Source organism: Sinohyriopsis cumingii, unplaced genomic scaffold, assembly GCF_028554795.1.
Source record: "Sinohyriopsis cumingii isolate HCF-2022 unplaced genomic scaffold, ASM2855479v2 utg002264l, whole genome shotgun sequence".
Taxonomy (NCBI): Eukaryota; Metazoa; Mollusca; class Bivalvia; order Unionida; family Unionidae; genus Sinohyriopsis; species Sinohyriopsis cumingii.
In genome coordinates, this window is record NW_028316175.1 from 269290 (window position 1) to 295295 (window position 26006).

The 26006-nt window shown below is 37.8% G+C and overlaps 1 protein-coding gene across 3 annotated transcripts in view; it reads right to left on the reverse strand.

Moving 5' to 3' along the window:
• Positions 1 to 363: 363 nt before the first annotated feature.
• LOC149770828 (uncharacterized) overlaps positions 364 to 26006 on the reverse strand; it is a 45088-nt gene continuing 19445 nt past the window's right edge. Inside the window, exons 8-13 of one of the 3 annotated variants that reach the window (XR_016418458.1) lie at positions 23672 to 23776; positions 23056 to 23173; positions 18693 to 19322; positions 6197 to 7627; positions 4230 to 4964; positions 364 to 4078 (exon numbers count right to left, since the gene is read on the reverse strand). Coding sequence is in view for 1 of the 3 variants with exons in the window: in XM_089949072.1 (XP_089805198.1) it covers positions 4813 to 4964; positions 6197 to 7627; positions 18693 to 19322; positions 23056 to 23173; positions 23672 to 23776 (2436 nt within the window). In the remaining 2 variants the exon portion in view is untranslated. Of the gene's footprint in view, positions 4965 to 6196; positions 7628 to 18692; positions 19323 to 23055; positions 23174 to 23671; positions 23777 to 26006 lie in introns of all 3 variants that reach the window. The other 2 variants (XR_016418457.1, XM_089949072.1) reach the window with 2 other exon arrangements.

Here is a 26006-nt window from a genome sequence, read left to right on the forward strand (position 1 = left end):
CTAAGTTTGTAAACAACTGGATCAATTAAAAGTACTTGGCTGATTTTAATTACATCCTCTGTAAAGTTTGGATGGTAGACTGTTGCAAAATTCTGGACATCTTATGTCTGACATTAACTCTATGGCATGAAACCAAATGGTATAAAAAATTATCCTCAAATAAGGAATGTTACTTTTTAAAAATGGGAAAAAGCTTATCAATCTAATTAGCTCCAGTATCTACTTTAATGTGGCTCAAAGTCTAATAGCATTAACATCATGCTAAAACAGATTTAAGAAGAATGAACATGCAGGCATGTGGACAGACAGCAGCAAAACAATATACCCCCTTCTGCTAACACTGTGAATTAAAAACACGATAAATGATGAGCACTTGGACTTGGAGGACACAAGAACAAGTATGTTTTATTTGCTGATGTAGTATACTTGATTTCTATCCAAGACTTTCACATTCTAAAACTGCAATATCAATTCAAAAGCATCTGAACTTACACTTAAAAAAAGATCCATTCCTTATGTGTGATAGTACCATGTAAACAAAGCACAAAAGGCTCACACATACATTTCTAGGAAATACATTACAAAAATACACAACTGAAAAACAGCACATTTACATGCATCTATAAATCTGATAACAAATAATGACCAAAAAATGAACACATGATCAGTGCACAAACTACTTTTTTGACTACCTTTTTATGCTTTTACTGAATAATGCACTCTAAAGTGTTTAAGTCTGTGTCAAAAGTTAAAAATAGCACAATCTGATTCGGCTTAAAACAAATCTGATTTTATTCTGACCAATCGGATATCCAAAACTTTGAATATACACCGAGAGCTGCTGAAATAAATGCAAGATATTGTACATACAAATTTTTTTATTTATCCAAAATACTGCAAAAATTACTTATTTATTACTTGATTATTTAAAATATGGCTAAATCAAGATCCATGACCTTTAAAAAAACAAAGAAGAAAAAAAAAGAAGAAAAAACGTATCTGGGTAAGAATTCGTGATAGTAACTTATTAGCAATGCAGATTAAACACTCCACCAAGCCATTACCCAGATTTTATCAGAATGAACTATATTTCAGTATTTTGTTCTTTTAAGTAAGTATATATTTTACGGGTGATTTCAGTAAGACATACAGTAAAATTGGAAGGGTTGGCAGGCCTGCATCCACACTAAATAACACAGTCACTAACTAAATTTATTCAGTCACCCAAACTAAATACTGCCAACTCGTATGGTCATCATAAAAGCCGTGAACAGGAAGATTATACAAACATATAGTGTTTTAAACAATAGATATACTCATCTTAAACATTTGATAAGACAAACCATCTCACCCCACCCCCTTTATCCTGTTGAAGAAATTGTTGTTAAATATTTACTATGGAAAGCTTTGTCTAATATCAGGACCACCTCCTAAATCTTAACAATCGTTCATGGCTGGTCCTCAAGCCTTATCAGGGATGGTTAGTCCTCTGTGGAGACCGGTGCCAAGGTTTCATCCTGGGAGAAATAATGTACATAAATGTTGTTTGCGTATTGTCACTGATGTAACAAGACAATATTTATCATCTTAAAGATGTCTGGATGTAATAATCCCATGATACAGTTTTGGTACCGACCGTTGCAGGTATGGCAAATAATCCCATGATACATACAGTTTTGGTACTGACCCTTGCAGGTAAGGCAAATAATCACATGATACAGTTTTGGTACTGACCCTTGCAGGTATGGCAAATAATCCCATCATACAGTTTTGGTACTGACCCTTGCAGGTATGGCAAATAATCCCATCATACAGTTTTGGTAATGATCCTTGCAGGTATGGCAAATCATCCCATCATACAGTTTTGGTACTGACCCTTGCAGTTATGGCAAATAATCCCATCATACAGTTTTGGTACTGACCTTTGCAGGTATGGCAAATGCATCTTCTGCAAATCAAGAGGTGACCAATGGTGGCAGTGACCAGATTTGCAACTGAAAGGGTGCAGGTTTGAATACCATCATTACACCAGCTATCGTTGTATGTCCAATTGATTGGCTTGTGTTGATATGCTGTAAGACACCAAATCATAGTAAGCCTTGCATCAATTTATATGTGAATGAGCTTGACTTTGTCTTTTTAAGTTACAGCCATTAAACACTTTGCTCTCCAAACAAACTGAGTAAGTGTAGGGTATTTCATAGCCAGTACAATTCATCATATGTCAAAATTTCAAAACTTAAACTGATACAATTAAAACAAACTGGTCTGCAAATCCAACAATTTTGATTACTTACAAGTGCCAGTGATTTTAAACAATAAAGTAGCCTTTAGACAGGCCATGCTTTTATTTTGCCCTCAAGCAAGTTTAGCGTTGTGCTGTGTCTAGAAGACTCTGGGGTGTGTATAAATGCATGGACGGACATACTGATAGACACCACAGTGATTACTGTGCAAAGTTTCTGGCAAGGAGAGCTAAAAAAAACTTAAACTAACTATTGTATTTATATTGTTGTTGTTGCTTGGGTTTAACACCATTTTTCTGTGCATGATAGGTTAAACATGGTGGTCAGTATAGCTAGTGGAGGAAGAACCTGAGAAAACCATGGTGAGAACCACCAACCCACATATTGGGTAGCTGACGTGTCAGTTTGTCAGTGCAAATTCACACACATATTGAGTCTTTTATTTTCTTTCCTTGGCATTATATCTACATAGGATCCCTTCCTAGTACTATAAGAACAAGCCAGCTACACAACCAGCACTATCCCCTGGATTTTCCAGGACCAGCTGTATAAGCCTGGTTTCATAACATAACTCTTTATATCTAAGGCCCCATCCTCAAAGTATATACATTTATCAAGCATTACAATGCGAGTTAACTCATGAAGTCAGCACAGATTTCTGAGTAGGTCCTTAACCTGCTGGGGTCTGCCCATGGAGTAAAAACTTGGAAACCATCGGGAACCTGACATAATGGATCTGTGATAGCTCAGTGGTCGATGCAGAGGACTCAACTAGAAAGCTACGTGTTTGATTCCCAACGTATCAGCCAGGATTGACCTCATAATTTCAAGGATTTTTTTGTAAGATCAGAAGTGTCTTTGTTCTTAGAAACTTAAATTTGATGCATTTCAAGAGGAAAACATACTGATTTATTTTGTACTTTTCATTAACAAATTATTTTTTTTTTACCTAAATAAATTGTGGGTAATGATAATGAATATATGGCATGCCTTAAAATAATGTACAATGATTATGAAAATATATAAATCACAAATGTTTCTGGCATCTTAATGAAGAAAAGATGCAGATGTCAAATTCACTGAATGAAACATTTCAAACCGGCTTCAAAGATATTCAAAAACTTTAAATGTGGCCAAATTTTTAGCAATATTTTTATATGCAAATTAAACGTGGACAAGGTTTTTGAAAAAAGAAACATGTTCACCTTTAAAGCAAACCTTTCTTGCACATAATATGAAAAGAATCCTTAAAATGAGAATCTTTAATAGTGTAGATCAGTGCTTTCTTTTAGGTGTTTTATATAGACTACACTGTTATTGATTCTTTAATAGTGGACATCAGAATGACCACATGAATATTATAAAAGTGGCCATGTTACACTAGGGACATCATAATGACCATATGCATATTATAAAAGTGGCCATGTTATACTAGGGACATCAGAATGACCACATGAATATTGTAAAAGTGGCCATGTTACATAAGGGACATTAGAATGACTATATGAATATTATTCAAGTGGCCATGTTATACTAAGGACATCAGAATGACCATCAGTGCTTTCTTTTAGGTGTATTATATAGACTACACTGTTATTGATTCTTTAATAGTGGACATCAGAATGACCATCTGAATATTATAAAAGTGGCCATGTTATACTAGGGACATCAGAATGATTATATGAATATTATAAAAGTGGCCATGTTACACTAGGGACATCAGAATGACCATTTGAATATTATAAAAGTGGCCATGTTACATTAGACATCAGAATGACCACATGAATATTGTAAAAGTGGCCATGTTACACTAGGGACATCAGAATGACCATCTGAATATTATAAAAGTTGCCATGTTACATTAGACATCAGAATGACCACATGAATATTGTAAAAGTGGCCATGTTACACTAGGGATATCAGAATGACCACATGAATATTATAAAAGTGGCCATGTTATACTAGGGACATCAGAATGACCACATGAATATTATAAAAGTGGCCATGTTACACTAGGGACATCAGAATTACCATATTGCAGGGTTTTCATTTATACCCTCATCTGCACATCAGAGACCCTCACATTTTTAATTTTACACCCAGTTCTGACACCACCGATGTTTGACACCAATGTTTGATTTTCATTCAAACTGACTTCCAGATCTGACATGTAAATTCTAACTCCCAATCTTGCATCCCTAGGTGATACACTGCATATCAATGTTACAGGAGGGACTGTGTTACACTTGGGACATCAGAATGACCATGTAAATGTTATTTGAGTGGCTGTGTTACACTTGGGACATCAGAATGACCATGTAAATGTTATTTGAGTGGCTGTGTTACACTTGGGACATCAGAATGACCATATAAATGTTATCTGAGTGGCTGTGTTACACTTGGGACATCAGAATGACTATATAACTGTTATTTGAGCAGCTGTGTTACACTTGGGACGTCAGAATGACCATATAAAAGTTATTTGAGTGGCTGGGTTACACGAAGATCGTAACAGTTTCGAATCATTGTAATTCAGTTACTGTTCAAATAAGTTTCCTCTGACTCTTCATTTCTTGAATGTACGCCTTTTTCCCTTGACCACGCTGCGAGGTCTTGGAGCAGTTGAAGTAGATCCAACAGAAAATACATTGGGTCCTGCTGTAAATGGATTCGATGGTGGAGAGCCAAAACCAGGAGTTCCAAAGCTACTATTGGCATCTGGCATAAAAGAAAATAAATATATAAGCGTTTAAACAAGAATGTTATTAAAAGCTTAACAAGAACAAATTTATCATGGGCTGCCTATATTTTAAAGACAAATTTAACTGAACAACCTGGTTTCAATTCATTAATGAACATTGCAGAAAAGACAGTATAAAAAAGTGTTGGTAGTTAATTTTGGCAAAGAATTAAAACAAGCTTTTACTGGACTAGTTGCCAGACAAGTATTTTCTTTAGTGGACTCAGCCTCTGAAAATATGTCCCCCATTTTATATAAATGAGTCCTAACTTCATAGCAATTTACTCACAAGAAAGGGCCCCAAGTGGCCAAGTGGTCTAAAGCACTCATCATTACGGATCACTGCCATCTCACCTCTGTCTGCGTGGGTTCAAGTCTCAGGCTCGGCCAATGTGGGTATGTGAGAAAGCTTGCTAGCTTCTTGTGGGTTGGTGGGTTCTTTCCGGGGTTTTCCCGGCTTCTTCTTTCACCAGTTATACTGGCTGCCATTGTATAGTCTATCTTGCGCTGAAAAATGGCGTTAAACCCCATTACAGAAACAACTACTCACAAGAATGTTAACATCCTAAAAGAACATTTTTGTCACATGGCCCAGTCATAATCCAGTAAAGAAAATAACTTAACAAGTGTATCTTGGAAGACAGAGTTTCACCTGCATCTCATGTGTCGGTCTGTGTGTGCGCACGCGCATGCATGCACACACACACACAGACAGACCCTGACCTACCTGCTAATGAAATGAAGAAGATGTATTTACAACTACAATGCTGAGAGAAAACAGTACATATGTCTCCATTGTTGCTTTTTATGCAGGGGGTAAAACTACAACAGAAACAACAAAAATAAAAATTACAAATATTTACAGTATTAGTTGCTGAGTGTTGCAGCCTAACCCCTAACTCTAAGTTTTTTGTTCAAGCGTAAAACTGCGCTCTTAAAAGTCCATTAATGAACCCATGTGATAAGTCATGTAAATACAAATTATAACAATTTCAAACAACTCCAATGTAAAATTGTTGCTAGACAAATAACATACAGATTAATTTAGAGAAGAAATAGTCAATAACTCCTATGTCACACAATCCTTACTATTCCTCATAGGCATTTAACAGAAAATAACAGAAAAAAACAAACATGGAACAAGCTGTCTCACCTGTGCACCAATACTTAGCAGAGGTGACAAAAGAACGCAACTAAATGATGAACTTACTGAAATTGAACTGTGGAGTGGCCACAGCTGAAGCAGAAAAGTTGAATCCCTTCGTAGCCCCACTGTCTATCTGAGTACTTCCTCCTTGGCCAAAAACAAATGGAGCACTGCTGGCCAGTGATGTTCCAAATGTGCTACCACTCTGTCCAAATGGATTAGATGTTTGTTGATTGGATGATGCACTCTGCCCAAACATGTTTGGAGTTTGCTGATTGGATGTTCCACTCTGCCCAAACATGTTAGGAGTTTGCTGATTGGCTGCTCCACTTTGCCCAAACATATTAGGAGTTTGCTGATTTGTCATTCCACTCTGCCCAAACATGTTAGATGTCTGCTGATTGGTTGGTCCAGTTTGTCCAAAGAGATTGATCTTTTGTTGATTGGCTGGAGTGCTCTGGCCAAACACATTAACCACTGGCTGATTTGTTGTTCCACTCTGCCCAAATGGACTACTAACCTTTTGACTGGCTGTTGTATTCTGTCCAAATAAGTTAGAAGTCTGCTGATTAGTTGTTGTATTCTGTCCAAATAAGTTAGAAGTTTGCTGATTGATTGTTACATTTTGACCAAATGCATTTGTAGCTTGCTGAGTCACCGTTCCACTTTGTCCAAAAGGATTTGTTGTCCCTCCAATTATACCAGTTCCAAAGGGAATTTTACCTGCATCAGCAGAAAAGTTAAAACCCACCCCCGATTTCTGATCTGTTGTCCCAGAAACTGCACCAAATTTAGACATATTTGAAGCAGCTCCTGTTGTGGAAGCTGCTGTGTTTGTCTGTGTATTTGAACTAAATGAAAATGTTCCTGTATTAAAAACTGGTGCAGAACCTGAAGAGGTCGTGCTTGATGGAAAATTTAAACTAGTGTTTGTTTGTCCAGATTGTAAACCTAATGTAGCACTGGGCACTGATGTGTTGGCAGGAAACTTAAAGCTAATCCCAGAGTTTGAAGCTGTTGAATTTGGTGTGAAATTGAAACCACCAGCTGCATTTGAAGCTGTTGTATTTGTTGAAAAAACAAACCCACTGTTAGCACTTGATGTTGTTTTATTGGTAGCAAAACTAAAACTACCAAGGGCTGCACTGCTTGTGGTGGTATTTGTGCTGAATGTGAAACCCCCAACTGTTGATGCTGTTGTTTTGTTTACATTAAAATTAAAACCAGCTGAGGCTGGGGCAGAAGTAGGCTGTGTAAAATTTAAGCCACCTGTCATTGACAATGGTGCAGATGAAGTTGCTGCAAAATTAAACCCTGTTCCTGAACCTGGGACTGAGCTAGTTTTCTGCATTAAGGGGAAACTCTCTGTGGTACTCAAGATAGGGGCCGGATTAGAACTTGTGTTTATTGTGCTGAATTTTAAACTTGGTGCTGCTGCTGTTGTTCCTGCTGTGAAGCTAAATCCAGAACTATTTGTGGCAGTTGCTCCAATTCCTGAAAAAGAATTGGATAACATCTTATTGCATTATACTGGTAAAAAGACGTTTCATATATGTATCTCATATTACAACCATTAAACCATGAGTGTAAGATTATCAAGAACCCAATATACTGATGGACGATTTGACACAAATACAAGAAAGCAAATGAATACAAGGCACTTTTTTTGGTTAAAAAATCAATATCTTTCAAGTGGTGATTAGCAAAACTGACTTATCTGAAAAAAAATTAGCAATATTACTTATAATAGGTATAGATGATGGTCATTGATATAAGGTCATGTTTTCTTGACAATCTAATTAATCAATCAAACTAGAGGTTTCGAAATTCTGAAAACAAATAAACTATTGTTAACTCTTCCCAACTCAAAATGCAATGCTTTAGCTGAAGGTTACCAAAATCAAGTTGTTTTCGAATTCCAAAGATTTGAAAATAAACTTGCCAAATCTTCATTATGGTGACCTCAATTTCAATCAGATTGCAAAATTGGAAAAATATGCCTCACGGCCAACTTGCCAACCATAAAAAAAAACCTTTCTCAGTAAGGCTCAGTATTTTCTGTTAGACCAAGTGTAATGAAATATTGGTGACTTAGAAAATATGTGAAAATTTCAGAAGTGTGATCTGAAGCAGCACATATATTTAAATTTTCAACTAAAAATTTGTCAAGCACACTTAGACCTTAGTGACCTCATGTTCTGTTTAAAAAAATTATATTCCAAACTCATTGTAGTTAACAGATCCTAGCTAGAAGCCATATGATCCTCATATGCATATTTTTATTTTATTAGGTAGAGGCAATATCATCTCTTCCACCATAACCAATACTCGCATCAAAATGACCTAATGTCCAAAATATATAATTGTTACCTTGGGACATGTTCTTCATATGTACTCTTACAATGACAACATATACATCTTGAGGTCTTTCATAATTTTCTCATTGTAAATATCAGCACAGCTAAAATGATCAATTGATCAGCACGTTTTCCCACTCTGCAGGTGGTTGAAGCAGGACTGCCAAGCCTCTGAATTTGTCATCCAGCAATTGTTTGTGTATGGAGGATTCCTCTTCAAAAGTGAGTTTCTGCATCCCAGATTAAAGATTTGCACCCAAATACAAGTGATTAAGCGATTCCGAGACCTCTGATTTTGTTACATTTCTGTACCAATTGTTTTAACTTTAAAGAAGCTGATTTTCCAAGCACAGTCATTCAAGAAACTCCATTATATTTATGTGCTGACAATTCAAAGAGCCTGATTATCACGTAAATGTGCTTTCATTTGTTGGATGACACTGCTAGATTAACAAAACCTTTATCATGCAGGCATTCTGTATAAAAAAGACCTCCACTAAATATGAAAACCATGATCAGGATCAAACAAAAGCCAATATGCAGATTTTAAGACCATTCTTCTTCTGGAGTGCACAATCATGCATTTGGAGTAAAGAGACATTCAAAGGGACCACAAAAGGAACATAAATCTTTTGTTCGTATTGACAAACCCATCTCTACAGTGCATTGTTACATCATAATCCGCTTATGATGACATGTGGCCTCTGTTCTGTATTTTGTGATACACTCAGTCATGCTACCAGACTATACCTACAATCGACACGAAATGAAACAGCTACAATTAACTGAATGATGGGTAATCCTTGTTTTTGTTTTAAAGGTACCAGTAAAACGGTTTTGCTGAAACTTCGGAGAAAACTGATTTTTTTTTGAAGTACCGATTGCTGTGTATAAATACAAAGAAAATGGGAAAATCATAATCAGAATTAAATACTGTCAACAGTGCAACTTTGTCATGGGTAAACAAAAGTTTACCGTTTGCGTGTTCATCGTCCCAACTGTGCCCAAACTGCACAATAGCTGAAAGTTAGACTCAAGCCTCTTCAACATACTTTAATGAAACTGCCTATTCTAAAGTGATTGAAAGCACTAGCAAGTGATTGACAAATAAACAGTGCACTTTTTTGCTATAACTAACAATGTTTAAAATGGGTGTGAATTTATGTTAACGGTTCAAATGAGGTCACAAGCTACCATAAGTGTGATAACTATTTCCCACATTTTATATCCCACCTTATTTTCTTATTTTTAACTCACATATGCATATAACACTGCTTACTAAATAAGATATTTATTCCGAATTAGTTTTTTTGCGGGGGTGGGGTGGGGTGGGGGGTGGTGGCAAATGTGCTCTGTGATGTTTCTTCATTCCTTTTAATTTAATGATGGTAATTAATGCTTATATATACTGTACACTGGGTTTCAAGGGTTGTCATCGCCGGGGGCGGTTGTGGGAGATAAGCACCCACTTCCCATGGAAATCTCCCAATGGCTTGCGTCTGATAGAGCCTCTGACAACCAAATCCAGCTCCAGGCCTTCACGAGTGGCGGAACCTGTTTAAACTGACTGGAGAAGGGATGACAGGTGAGCTTCTGGCGCCTCAAAACCAGATGCTTCGGGCAGATGGGGCTCGTTAACCTTGGGTGGTCACCCATCTAGGAGAAGGTAAACTCCGATTTCAAACCTTTGCTGCCTTGCGACTATACCCTCCTAGGGGAAAGGCTAAGGGAGTAAACCCCAACAGAAAATCCGGAGTCGGAGTCCCTAAGGTGACTTGGCATTGATTTCAGTGTCATCTCGGCAACTCCTGCGACGCAGCTGGTGCCATGATGTATCGGCTTATCCTTTCCCTTGGATCCATCAGCTGCGTGGAGAGGGGGGATCAGCTGCATGGGCAACAGTTGATTCTCCATATCACCCTGCCCAGGCTTGCGCCCTGGAGAGGACACTCCAGCTTCGCTCCATAGCGTTGACACAACACGGGAAGCAGCAGTTTACTGGTTATAAGACACCGCTCGATTGGCGTAGAGCCAGACGCCAGAGGTTGCTTCTGACGGTGGGAGAGACCAACATGTTTCAATGGACAGCTACCGCCCGCCTCAAACTGGGCAGCCCCCAGCCAATAAGGTGCTGTTCGCCACAGTTCGCCTGCCTTGCTGGGTGCATAAGGCTTAAGGTACGCGAGTACCTGACAAGCGGACTGCAACTACTGCACCAAGAAATAACAAAATAAAAATAAAAAAGACTACTTAAATCCTCAAGCTAGGTACCTGGAATGTCTGGACCATGCTGACTGGGCTTTCAGATGATCTCCAGACAATCAGTGATGTTCATGAGACTTCAGTCATCAACGACGAGCTTGCAAGGCTCCAGGTCGACATTGCCTCACTACAGGAAACAAGACTACCAGATTCTGGGTCCCTGAGAGAAAAGAACTACACATTCTTCTGGCAAGGAAAGAGTGCAGATGAAGCCAGAGAGTTTGGTGTTGGATTCACTGTCAGGAACACTCTGCTGGGAATGATAGAACCCTGCCAACAAGGAAATGAAAGACTGGTATCCCTCTGCCTTCACACCACAAACGGGCCAGTCAACCTGATCAGTGTATACGCTCCTACACTAAGATCTGCCACAGATACCAAGGATGAGTTTTATGATGAGTTAAACTCGCTCATCGACAAAATTCCCAAGGAAGAGAACTTGATTTTGCTGGGCGACTTCAATGTTAGGGTGGGTGCCGATCATGACTCTTGGCCCTCCTGTCTTGGCAAGTTTGGCGTTGGGAAGATGAATGAGAATGGGCAGCGCCTTCTAGAGATGTGCTCGTACCACGAACTCAGCATCACCAATTCATTCTTTCAGACAAAGCCACAGCACAAAGTGTCTTGGAGGCATCCCCGGTCTAAACACTGGCACCAGCTGGACTTGATCATTACAAGACGGTCAGCCATGAAGGGTGTGCTTCTCACCCGTACCTTCCACAGTGCTGACTGCGACACCGACCACTCGCTGGTGTGCTGCAAAATGAAGCTTCAGCCAAAGAAGATCCACCGCTCTAGGCAAAAGGGTCAACCACGCATTGATGTGAGCAAGACATCATATCCAGACAAGGCTGAGGAATTCACATATGCTCTTTCCAAGATGTTTGACTCAGAACCCCCCAACGGCAGTGCCAAAGAAAGATGGGATTACATCAGAGAGACTGTATACAGCACAGCCACATGGATCTTTGGTAAGAAGCAATCAAAGAACAATGACTGGTTTGAGGCTAACTCTGCCACACTCATGCCAGCCATAGAAGAGCGTCGCACTGCTCACCTGCAATACAAGCGATCCCCCTGTCAGAAGACACTACAGGCATACAGGTCTACGAGAAGCAAAGTGCAGAGATTAGCACGGCAGTGTGAAAATGAATACTGGCTTCAGCTCTATCAGAGTATCAAGTCAGCAGCAGATACTGGAAACATCAGAGGCATGTACAATGGCATAAAGAAAGCAATGGGTCCCACGAAGAAACTGACAGCACCACTGAAGTCTGCCACAGGCGATACCATCCACAACAAAGGCAAGCAGATGGAGCATTGGGTGGAATACTACTCCGAACTGTACTCCAAAGAGAACCATGTGAACAATGATGCCCTCAACGCCATTGAAAACCTCCCTCCAATGGCCGAACTGGACGAGAAACCTACTGTAGACGAACTAAAGAAGGCCTTAGAGAAACTGTCTCTAGGTAAAGCCCCAGGGAAGGATGGCATCACAGCAGAACTCATCAAGTGTGGATGTAGCGTGCTTCTCACACACCTGCACGACCTCCTGTGCCAGTGCTGGGACGAGGGGGCAGTGCCTCAGGACATGAGAGATGCTAACATCATAACCCTGTACAAGAACAAGGGCGACAGAAGTGACTGCAACAACTACAGGGGCATATCACTTCTCAGCATCGTGGGTAAACTTTTCGCACACGTCATCCTGAACAGACTGCAGACGCTTGCTGACAGAGTTTACCCAGAGTCGCAGTGCAGGTTCCGCGCAGAGAGGTCCACAATCGACATGATCTTCTCTGTCAGGCAACTGCAGGAAAAATGCAGAGAACAACACAGACCCCTCTTCCTGGCCTTTATAGACCTCACCAAGGCATTCGATCTGGTCAGCAGAGATGGACTCTTCACAATCCTGGCGAAAATTGGTTGCCCTCCAAAGCTGCTAAGCATGATCCAGTCCTTCCACGATGACATGAAAGGCACAGTGCAGTATGATGGCTCAACATCCGACCCCTTTGACATCCGCAGTGGAGTTAAACAGGGCTGTGTCCTTGCCCCCATGCTCTTTGGCATCTTCTTCGCAGTCCTGTTCAAGCACGCCTTTGGGACGTCCACAGAAGGGATTTACCTGCACACACGATCAGACAGCAGACTGTTCAACCTGGCACGACTGAAGGCAAAGAGCAAAGTGCGTGAAGTAACCATCAGGGACATGCTCTTCGCAGATGATGCTGCTCTAGCCACCCACACAGAAGCTGAGCTTCGGTACCTGATGGCCCGCTTTGCTAAAGCATGTGATGAGTTTGGGTTAACCATAAGCCTAAAGAAAACAAACGTGATGGTTCAGGACGCGGACCCCCCAAGCATCATCATCAACAACTACGAACTTGAGGTGGTGAGTCAGTTCATGTATCTCGGCTCTACCATCACCAACAACCTCTCGCTCGATGCTGAGCTCAACAAGGGGATCGGAAAGGCATCAACAACTCTCTCCAGGTTGTCGCAGAGAGTGTGGAACAACAGCATGCTGACCATGAACACTAAGATCACCATGTACCATGCATCCGTGCTAAGCACTCTCATGTATGCCAGTGAAACCTGGACTCTGTACGCCTCACAAGAGAAAAGACTGAGCGCCTTTCACATGCGATGCCTCCAACGCATACTCAGGATCACCTGGAGAGATCAATGTAACAAACAACGAGGTGCTCAAGCGTGCCAAGATTCCCAGCATGATCACACTCCTCCGCCAATGCCGCATCAGATGGCTGGGCCATGTATGTTGGATGGATGACGGACGGATCCCCAAAGACATTCTTTATTCAGAACTTGCCTCTGACAAAAGGTCGATCGGACGGCCACATCTCCGCCTCAAGGATGTCTGTAAGCACGACATGAAAGCCCTTGATACTGATGTCAACACCTGGCGACATGCTCTGATCACTGGTCTGAAAGCCGGAGAGGACAAGCAACGCTTGCTAGCTGATGAAAGACGATCGCAGAGGAAGAAGAAGCAGCTTCAACCAACACCTGACACAACCTTCAAGTGCAGCAGGGACTGCCACTCCCGCATTGGACTACTTAGCCACAGCAGACGCTGCACAACCACCAACTGGGACATCTCTCATGGGCGCAGTTCCATCGTCTCTCGAGACTAACTGATGCCAACACACACATACTGTACATTATAGCCAGGTGTTGACTCGTAAGTTTCATTGGTGGGAATGGAGATCAAGTTTGCTTGTTGAGAAAAAAATCTACAGCATTCAGTGATGATTCTTGGGATGTAGGAAACAATTCACTAATAGCAAAGCATGTAAAATGCAGCAAAAATAAATTTCTGAACTCTTGGTTGATGGAGATGTACTTTGTAAAGCTAGAAATGGGGTGGTGGTGTCATTTAATTCCTGAATGCATGAAATTGACGGTCGCATTATACATCACTCATCATACATTGCAAAGTACGATCATAGGGTTTTAGTAATAAAATGTCATTAACTAAAGTTCCTTACAAAACTATTGTTTTGGAAAATAATATACATAATATAGATTTGCTTAATACCTGTTTCTATATATAAAAAAATGAGAGACTGTAGATGTCAGGAAAGGAGATATTTTACATTTTATAATGCATTTATTTCAGGTGACAATAGTTATACCTATGGGTGTTGTGGGATGCAAAGACCATGGAAGTAGTGCAAAATAGTCATGTAATGATTTTTTTGGTAAAACTGGCTGTATTGCTTGACGTCAATAAAGTAATAACTATCCCATCTTTTTCAATTTTCATTGACTATTACATTAATAGACTTGGAAAAATATTCTGTACTTGTTCTGGCAAAGTTTGTTGAAAATTCGTGACAAAATATTAAGGCTGGTGATTTTTTTTGCAACAACATTTTAAAAGCCTGGACCAACCCTGCCATATAAAAAAAAGTTTTCTATACTGGGTTAGTGTTAAAGAGATCTTTTGTTTTATTGTTTTTCATTTCATTCTCATTTAGTTTTAAAATGGCCTTTCCTAGTGGAGTGTTAGCAACTCTAACTTAGTGATTTTCTGCACATACTGGCTATTGTCATCATTATACTGTGCTTCAGATATCTGAGGTCCAAAATTGTCACGTGATTTATATGATTAAATACAGCATTTGTCAGTTCCATTGATAAATAAACTAGCTGAATTTCCAACCTGTGCCAGCTGGGGATATTGTCTGCAATAACTGCAAAACATCTTTAATTGAGCAAATGAGTTCAAGCAATAGTTAATTATCAACATGTCTTTGTCTCTTTGTTCATATATGCCAACCCCTGGCGAGGAAAAAGTGTAATCCAAGTTGACAAAAAGAATAATCCGAGCAGAAAAAGAGTAATCCACATATAACATGAAAAAAATTCAATGAGCATACGTACAAAATGATTTATTTATCCCTCTGGACTTTTAACATCAATTACTGCTTCAAGTTTTTGTATAGAATGCTTTGAGCTTTAAAAAGCAAGACTCTCATTGCATTTCAAAACACTTTGTAACAGTTGAGATTATGAATGTTTTGCACACTAGTAGAGCACTAAGTGCTGGATTACAGAGCTTGGATCTAAATTCAGGTGTACTTTTGTTAACAATACTGAACAATCTCTCACTGCCAGCATTAGAATGGTAAAGAACCAATATTCCTTTCATAACCTAACAAAGAGGAGGAAATTTATATCTTCCAGCTACTGGGTCTTTTAGCTGGTAAATAAGGTGCCATTGCACATCAACTCTGTCCCCATGAAGTACATTGTCAGGTAGAGTGCCAGCTTGATACTTCAGGAGTTCTCCTTCTAATTTATAAGCAGCTTTTCCTGCAACATGGTGGATCATATGACAGAGACAACCTGATATGTACAATGATAGAGACATTTTTCAAAATACAGAATGCAACTCCTTTATGAATTCCAGTTGTCACTGATGCAGCATCAGCTGAAAACCCAATACAGTTCTGCCGTCTTATATTTATTCAAACAATTATCAAGCAAATAAAACTTGATTCTCCAGTGGAATCTACTGTTAATTCTGGTAAAGAAAGAAGAACACTCTGACTTTGCCTTTTTCATTGTCAAAGTCTCATACACAGACTGGGTACAACGTTTTGTAATCATAATCACTACTCCTGTCTGTTGCAATATTAAACGGCCCAATTTTCATGGTTTCTGCAATTTTAAGTAAATTATCTTCTGCTAAACACCTAACAATATTAGATGATTTTGTTCTTGCACATGCATATTTTCTGCAACTCTGGAATCAGTCTGAACAAAGAACCAATGTAGTCTTCTACTGCTAGGGGTAGTCCGTGTTCTTTTAAGGACTCTGTACACAACACCTCTGCATTTATAAAATTGGTGCCCACAATTTAGTTCTGCTGTAAAAAAGAAACTACCTTAGTACTGGAGTTAGTAAAATGAGCTAATTCAAGGTTTCTTTGTTTTATCACCATGACCAATATTAAAATCTTTCCACACAGCTTGCGAGGGGCGTGAAGCTGCCCTTAGAATGGAATGCTGTAATGTGTAGTTCATTTATTCATCTCTGAATCAATTTTTCATCTTTTCTAATCAATCTGTGAAATTATTTGAAAAAATATTTATGCTCTAACACATGCATCAACTAGAATAAATCCAACTTGACTTTTTGTGCCAAATACCTACAGAATGGTTATGTACCAGTTATCAATTTGAACAAAGAATCTGCAAGCAAAGATTACAAGTTAGAAAACCAGTCTGTTCTCTCCTAACTAAGCCATACAGCTGCTATAAATAGAAACCGAGGGCAAAAGTTTGAAAGTAGAACCAGCTTACTTCTTGGAAATAGGGCAACTGCTATAAGTAGAACATAAAACTTAGAAAAGTGCATGTAAATCTACGGACAAGCATAATCTTCTGTCGTAGTTACATAGAAGCCATCTTTTCTAGAATACAGTCTGTGGGATTAATGGGATGTTAATAAAAATGAGAAAACAAATTATTAATTTTTTTGGAGGGGGATATATATATATAGAAAACTCGTAATCCGAATACATTTATGCGTAAGGCGTAATTTAGCGGAAAAAACAATGATTACGCCAAAAGTGTAATGGTTGGCATGTATGTTTGTTGTGTGATATTTAACAATTCTAGCTGCCACAGAGTCTGGCTTGTCTCTTTAGTGGAATAGTTAAATCAAGCTCAGTGGCTGCCTCAGATTTATCCTTCAACTTTCATGTGAATTTTTCTTCAATGAATCTTTCGTATGACCTTACTTGCAATTTTTTTTTTAGTAAACTCATTTTATCCATATGAAGTGGATCACCTCATCTGATGACTAATTCAAATAAAGTAATCACGACGTACATTTTTCTTGTTTTAATGCAAACACAAGCTGCTGCTTTAGTATAATTGCTTTGTTCAAACACAATATTACACAAACAAGTTCATCATTGATGTAATCAAGGCAAAAAAATTAAAAAACTCATTATTGTCATGAAGCAGTTCATAAAGGAAATGGGCACTTACGTTGATAAAAAAAATGGGAAAAACTCAGACGCAAGATTAACTTCATCCATCATATTGACTAAAGGAGTCTATTTACCAAGTCTGATAAAATGTCATCTCAAGCGGCAAGAAGATCACCTCATTAACATGGATAAATATCACTAATAATAAAAGCTATTTTATATCGTTATGATATATGCCTATTAATATATGTGGATAAAAATCTGATCAGAGTTGTTTAAGTGTTTGCAAGCTCAGCCAATCATTTGCAACATAACCTCAACAATTTGCAAGGTTGTTCGTTTTTGTAGTCATCTGATTTCAATCTATTATCAAGATGAATCAAAACTGTATCATATAGGGCTTTCTGAAACCGCCAATCAGATGCAAGATCACCTCATGAATCAATATTATTGAAACTGTCAAGGACCTTTATTTTATAAGATCACCTCATGAATCAATATTATCGAAACTGTCAAGGACCTTTATTTTATAAGATCACCTCATGAATCAATATTATCGAAACTGTCAAGGACCTTTATTTTATAAGATCACCTCATGAATCAATATTACTGAAACTGTCAAGGACCTTTATTTTATAAGATCACCTCATGAATCAATATTATCGAAACTGTCAAGGACCTTTATTTTATAAGATCACCTCATGAATCAATATTACTGAAACTGTCAAGGACCTTTATTTTATAAGATCACCTCATGAATCAATATTACTGAAACTGTCAAGGACCTTTATTTTATAAGATCACCTCATGAATCAATATTATCGAATCTGTCAAGGACCTTTATTTTATACGATCACCTCATGAATCACTATTATCGAATCTGTCAAGGACCTTTATTTTATAAGCCTATATTTCAAGTTTGATCAAAACTGGATCAGAAATGAGGTCACCAAAGTAGCTACAGATCCAAGATCACCTCAATGAAAGGTCTGGATCTTTCCCATTATTGAACTCTTCTGAGAATGTGATGATATAAGCCCAAGTGTAGCAGACTAGGTACATGAGGCCACTTGCTAACCAGCCTAGCTGGATCAGACTTTACAGTTTCATGGTATGATGTACCTGACAGAGATAGATGAACTGGTTTTGATTCTTAACTGTGAATGGTAGAAACTGGTCTCCACTCCTATTACACAAGCATAGCAAAATTGGATAAAAAATATGGCCAACAGAATAGCAACAAGCTCAGTCAATTTGATTCAAATTCACCTTAATAATATGCAAGAATCTTACTCATCTGAGACCTTGATTATATTAGCCTATATTCCAAGTCTGACCAAAATCCAACCAGAATCATGGCCTTAAGAGTTGAAACAAACACTGACTGACACAGACTATAACATAATCTAACTCAGCCTTATGGCCAAATCAGCTAAAACTTTTGAACATCCCATCTTTGCAACTTACCTCCTGAAAATTTGAAATTAAATCCTTCTGCAATACCAGTTGAGGCTGTTGTGGTAGTTGCTGTTGCTGATTGTGGGAACACAGGTTTGAATGAGAACTGAGGTTGTGATGAACTGGTCACAGCCACACCTGTTGTGCCTGCTGAAAAAATAAATCCTGGCTTTGCCGCTGAACTTGCCACAGTATATGAACTTATGGTACTTATAGATTCCTGTGAGCCTGGAGTCTTCATCAGACTAATCTGAATCGGAGTCTGAGTCTCACCACTGTTCTGATTAGATGACATAAATCCTGGGAATGCACTAGATGGCGCTGTCACATTTATTGTTTTTGTGCCTTCTCCAGACTCCTGTTGAGGAATAACCTCTTTTGGTGGAGTTTTGGGGATTTCTCCATTTGGCAGAGCCAAGCTTATGGAAGGGACTGGAGCTACTGTGTTTGTTGTTACCATTGCTGCTAAAGAAACAGCAGTTGTAGGTTCAGAAGATGTGGTTAATATTTGTGAAGTAGATTTCAGACCCAAACTGGAATTTAATGACGTAGGTATATCTGCTGTTGTGGTGGAAATTGGGGCTGTAGTAAAAGAACTTGTCACTGTTGTAGCATAAATGGACTTGACTTTATCTGCAGCTGAAAAAAGATAAAATATTAATGTAAAAAAACAAAGTTGGGTAAAATTGAGGAAAATGAACTCAATGTAATAGTTTATGGCTGATGATTTTAATACTAATTTTCAATTCATGCAGTACAAATTTATTGATATCTTTAGGAGACTGATTGGACCAAAATTGCCCTTGCCCCAATGTAAAACAGTCCAATTTCATGAAGAATTTACTCCTGAAAATTATGTTTTTAATCTATCAATGTTTATTCCTTGATTTTCCATACTGATGGGTTTCTGCAGCACAGCAACACCTCCAAGGTTATACTATGCATAACCTAGTCTAGTAAAGTGTCTTGCTCAAAAGATGCAACATGGTGGTGGTGGTTGTTGTTGTTGTGGGGTTTAATGCCATTTTTCAGCAAATGATAGGCTGTACATGGCAGCCAGTATTACGGAGGAAGAACCTGGGAAAAACCCCAGAAAGAACCACTGACACAAGAGAAGCTAGTGGCAAGCTTTTTCACATACCTACACTGGCAGAATCTGAGACTCGAACCCACACAGACACAGATCTGTATTGGAGATCTCTTTAAACCACTTGGCCACAAGGGGCCCCTGCAACATGGTAGAAGTTCCAGTTTGATTCAATGCAGAGGTGTTGTGTACAAAGTCCTTAAAAGAACTGAATCAGAACTCTTCAAGTCCAAAACCGTAACCACAGAATGACAGTGCCTCTCTATCCTGATGAAATTGGGGCTAATTCAATGGCAACCAAACAACGTCCCTGAAATTGTGTTTATTTTATACTGGTTGTCAGAAAAAGACATTTCCAAATTTCACTCATAAATAAAATTAGACAGCATATGTAGTTCTTTACTTTTTGAAAGAAAAATAAATTAAAGGTCATTAAGTCTGAATACTGAGCTATGAGGTCAAACAAAATGTGTTTCGGGTTGGCAGACCAGCTCTGGGTCTTTGGAAAAACCCTCACACTTCTTTTCCCAAGGTAAAAAAACCCCAAAAATATTGTTAACACAAAAAACGCTTTTAAAAATTCTGAAATTGATTTGCATGTCTAAATGAGATGGTTAGGTCCAGTAACTGAAGCACTTTCTACATTATAGCTACTATTCATTATAATATATATAATGTTTAAATAAAAAGTGTATCATTTATATATAAAAAATCCTTAGCTACCTACCCAATTTTTAAACCAGTGCAGAAGGAAACACATGTATATATTTTTTTGGCCTTCAATTAAGATTATACAAAGCACTTTAAAACAGCTGTTTATACTTTAGAATTTCTTTACGACAGCACTCAATAACTTGTGCACATGTGTGCTTTAAAGAGAATCAAAGTATTATCAGGATATATATAACACTAGTACACACATACAGTGCTCCAGGCAGAAATTTCATATTTACAGAGGGAGAGGTAGGGTGGGGTGGGGTGGGATAAAAACACATTTTGAGAAAAGACCCTTGTAGATAATCATGACGTCATCACAATATTATAATTTAACAATGAAAATGTACATTGATATTTTCTTCACAAAACTGTAATCAAAATTGTATAATTTACAAGGAACAATAATGAATCAAATCTAACAATGCAGACGGATTTTTAATAAAATATAATGAATAAAGAGGAAGTTGGCAACTTAAATTTTGTAAATGATCACTTTGAAAATTATTATTAAATGATAGCACGTCTGCAATGTACCTGTAAACAATAATAATAATAATAATAATAATAATAATAATAAATAATAATAATATTTATTAGGGAAGAAAGAAACTATTTTCTCTTTAAAGAAATTCCTACCAGCACCAATTATACGGTGACTTAAAAAAAGGATTACTGTTTAAACTAACTGACCATATTCGACTGAATTATAATCTTTACTATCTATTTACCTTTCAAATATTTTTTTATGAAATACGTTATTATTAGCCGATTTCTAAAAGTTTGGTGCTCTGGCAAGTTTCATGTTGTACAGGTAAAACCTGTTATAATGCACTTTGTTATAACGCAATGGCAGCATGGCTCCCATTTTTTAATTTAAGGTGACCTCTCTTTTTAACATCCTAAATACATGCTCTCGGAAAAGCTGATTATTCGTATACCTAGCAGATTTTGAATCCCAGCAATGCATTTAATGTTGGCTTAACTTCATCATGCACCTTTTTTGCCATAATGGTATGTATACAATTCAAAACTGAAGTATATTTGATATTTGATGAAACCCGGCAAACAAAACAATATATGATCAAAAGGTTAGTCAAAACTGATGACAGTGAAATTTCAGTGCACATTTTCTATGGGGAAGTTTTTAATAAGTTTTTTAAACATAATCTCGCTTATATCATGATGTTATTCTTTGGACCCCAAGCAATTCGTTTAATAGGTTTTACCTGTATATTCTTTGATATGTCAAAAAAACTGTATTGCTTGTATACTGCAGCTGCAGCAGCATCCTCTGAAGTTACAGACCAGAAACCGATAACATCACAAAATTGTCCCACTGCAAATTTGCCGCAAATAAAAAACACCCCTACTTTTCACCCAAATTGCAAAATCACATCCAGTAAAAAACACCCTCACTTTTTACGAAATCTGCCCCATTTTAGTCAATATTGCTTCACTCTCTACATTTATCATGACCCTCCTGTGTGTGCTGTAAATACTTTTCTGACCATCCTCTTATTACATCTGCTATGTGCATAAGATTGTAAGAGAGACAGGTGGGGGGTTTCTATAAAAGAAAAAAAAGAAAGACCCCCCCCCATTTACCCAGTGTTGTACATCTGATCCCAAGGGTGGGGACACTATTTCTCCAAACCCCCCAAATCTGGTGAACACACAATCTTTTCGCTCGACAAATGAAAGTAAAAGTACAAAATACACTAACAGTGCAACAATGATGGGTTAATCTTGTTCGCTTTTACAGTTTTGGCATTGATATTTTTTAAATCTGCGAAGTGTCATCATATTTTTCTTGGATTACATCACTGCATTAAAAGTTTGTATCATGTACTCAAATAACTCATGAAAACATTACCATGTATAAATATACAGTTAACCTGAAATGATGCATTTACTCTATCTCAAGTTTCGCTGAAAGAACTGGAGTAATATCAATGGCTATCACTTTATTCTTTCTTTCCATACATTGATGCAATATTTCATATTGTACACAACATGTACGTATATAGCCTCCCATTTATTATTCATTCCATGTCAAACAAAACTGACCACAGGGTTGTGTATCATGTAATTTGGCAAGCACTGAAAAAGGTCTTCTATCAATTTTCTTGTTGTTATTTTGGATTTAATGCCATTTTTAGCGCATGATAGGCTATACATAGCAGCCAGTGTATAACTGGTGTAGGAAGAACCTGGGAAAGCCCTGGTAAGAACCACCGATCCTTGGGAAGCTACTGGCAAGCTTTCTCACACACCTACATCGGCTAAGCCTGAGACTTGAACCCACTATTGATTTTGTAATGAAATTATATGCAGAATAATATGCTTTCCTGGAAGATCTGTTGTCTGGCAAAAAAAGGAGGCAACTGAATAGTTCTGCTTGTGGAATGTTTCCTTTGCAATTTTGAAGCTGAAACAGTTAATGTTTTCACTATGTATGTTTGTACTATTACTGTAAATAATAACTTAAAAATAATTGTGAAACTTTACATCTTTTGAGTGTGCATGGCATTAATATTTGATTCAAACAAATCCACATCAGTATCAGACCTGATTTTTCTTTAAAGGTTTCGTCAACATCCTGCAGCATTTGCTCTACTCTTTTATGTTCCGCCTCCTTGTCTTTGTCGTAGTCCTCCAACGTGGCCAGGACATTGGCATAGGGCACCTAAAATAGATTTTGCAGTGATCAAAACAAAAGCTATAATGTACTACCACATACAGTTTCTAATCATACAAAATTTCATGATGGATATCATACAACTGTCCAAAGAAAATAATAATGTATTTCTGATCATTCACTTGTATTTTACTGTTATCCCAAAAAAAGTTCATCTTGAAGTACTCAAAAGCTGGAATGGATGCTTATAATACAAGGGGAATAACTCCATCAATCTGTCATTCGTTTTGTTCAATGTGAACAATAAAAGACGAAAAAAATTAAAAATGTCCCCATTATTGAAGGAGCAAGATAAGGATAACTGCAATTATACAATATTCAACTTTTTCTGAGATTTTGTGGCTGTTGTAAACCATGCATTTAAAGACCTAATGAACAATAATTATTCTGTAAATATAAAATGCTCCCCCCCCCAATCTGGCACTGATAAAATATTGTTTTCCCCAACACCACGAAAATAAATGAATTCCCAGTATCCATCAATACCTTTCTTGGCCTAGTATTCATCTCTGAATAAATGGACAAGGAACTCTTCTTGGAGGATGATAAATTCTTTAACAAGGAAGGTCTGGATGGCTCCGATTCCAAACCCTGAAAATAACAATATGCTTTGTGTACCGATATGTAAACTGGTTACCTTAATTTACAAGCAGCTCAAAATTTAAGTTAATCCTACATTTTTAGGATCTCAGAGAGTCTGTATGATTTGGATTTTTAACGTAGCTTTAATCATTTTTCAGTCATATCACTATGTCTGCAGCGTGGCAGTTTATAGCGATGTCAAGCACTGGGTCATCATGCCGTAGACGTGTAGCATGAAGTCCCACCCAGTCACATTATCCTGACACCAGGCCGACAAGTACTAACACTAACCTTTTAACGCTGAGCGCCAAGTGAGGCAGCTGTTAGTACCATTTTTCTAAGTCTTTGCTATGACTTGGCCGGGAATCGAACCCACAAACTCCTGCATCCGAGACGGATACCCCAACCACAAGAACACCAGAGTGGTTGATCTGAGAGAGAGATGATCTACTGATAATGGGCCATTAAACATGTAGTTATTACATTTGCAATTAATACAATTTGACTAGCATTTTTTGATGATTTGCCACTAGCTCCTTATACATATAGCAAGTGGCATAAAGATTTAATTGTTGTGTCATAAATTTCATTTCTCTTCATCCAGAGATATTGATGTTATTTATAGCCACATGACTCAATATGTGGTCATGAGATGCCACTATTTGTTACCAATTTATGACAATACATTATTACACAGGTGACAAAACAATTCATAACAAAATGACAGCATGATGCCAATTTATGACAGGAAATAACACTTCTAATGGTAAACATCTTGTATTATCATCTGCAGTCTTCCATGTTACTTTGACAGTGACATACAAGTTTGTGACATGATATGATAGTGATATATCAATCAATGACATGACATTATGACAAAGTGACATACCAATTAATAATGACATTATAACACTACAGTGGTAGTATTATCAGCTGCAATCTTCCCAAGTTCACATGCCAATCTGACAAAAAGCAAATTTTTCAATAAATCCTGCTATTCCATGAATACTTACCTGAATACATTAATGTTAGGAAAATAAGCTCGTTAGCTCCCAATTATATTAGGGACCAACAACTGAATGTTTTGGGGCCAGGGGCTTTACACCTTTTTGTTTAATTTCCATCTGTCACTTGATGAAAAAAATATTTTACTCTGTTTTACAGCAAATTAACACCCATTTATATCCATGATATTATATGGGGAATAAAATCTTTATTTATCTTGTAATTAAAGAAAAGGAAATATTTCAGCATAAAAAAAGTCACAGCCCCCACACACCCCTCGTAAATTAAATCGTCAATGTCAAATAGATGATGATTTTGTTATGTGCATGTTAATTGTGGTATAAGTTGTAATCTAAAACCAGTAACTGAAGTGAAATTATTAAGCTTATACTATTGCTGATACAATGAAAAACATTGGGCTTGAGGGCCTATTGATACAAATAAGGAGTGCTGATGCAATGAAAAACATTGGGCTTGAGGGCTTATTGATACAAATATTATTAGGAGTGCTGACACAACGAAAAACATTGGGCTAGAAGGCCTATTGATACAAATAAGGAGTGCTAATACAATGAAAAACATTGGGCTTGAGGGCCTATTGATACAAATAAGGAGTGCTGATACAATGAAAAACATTGGGCTAGAGTGCCTATTGATACAAATAAGGAGTGCTGATAAAATGAAAAACACTGGGCTTGAGGACTTATTGATACAAATGAGTGCTGATACAATGAAAAACATTGGGCTAGAGGGCTTATTGATACAAACAAGGAGTGCTGATACAATGAAAAACATTGGGCTAGAGGGCTTATTGATACAAATAAGGAGTGTTGATACAATGAAAAACATTGGGCTTGAGGGCCTATTGATACAAATAAGGAGTGCTGATACAATGAAAAACAATGGGCTAGAGGGCCTATTGATACAAATAAGGAGTGCTGATACAATGAAAAACATTGGGCTAGAGGGCCTATTGATACAAATAAGGAGTGCTGATACAATGAAAAATACTGGGCTAGAGGGCTTATTCATACAAATAAGGAGTGCTGATACAATGAAAAACATTGGGCTAGAGGACCTATTGATACAAATAAGGAGTGCTGATACAATGAAAAACATTGGGCTAGAGGGCTTATTGACACAAATAAGGAGTGCTAATACTGAAATCTATAATCTATACTGATATAACAGGTAGAGAAACTTTGAATGGGATGCCAACAACCAGCAAGACATT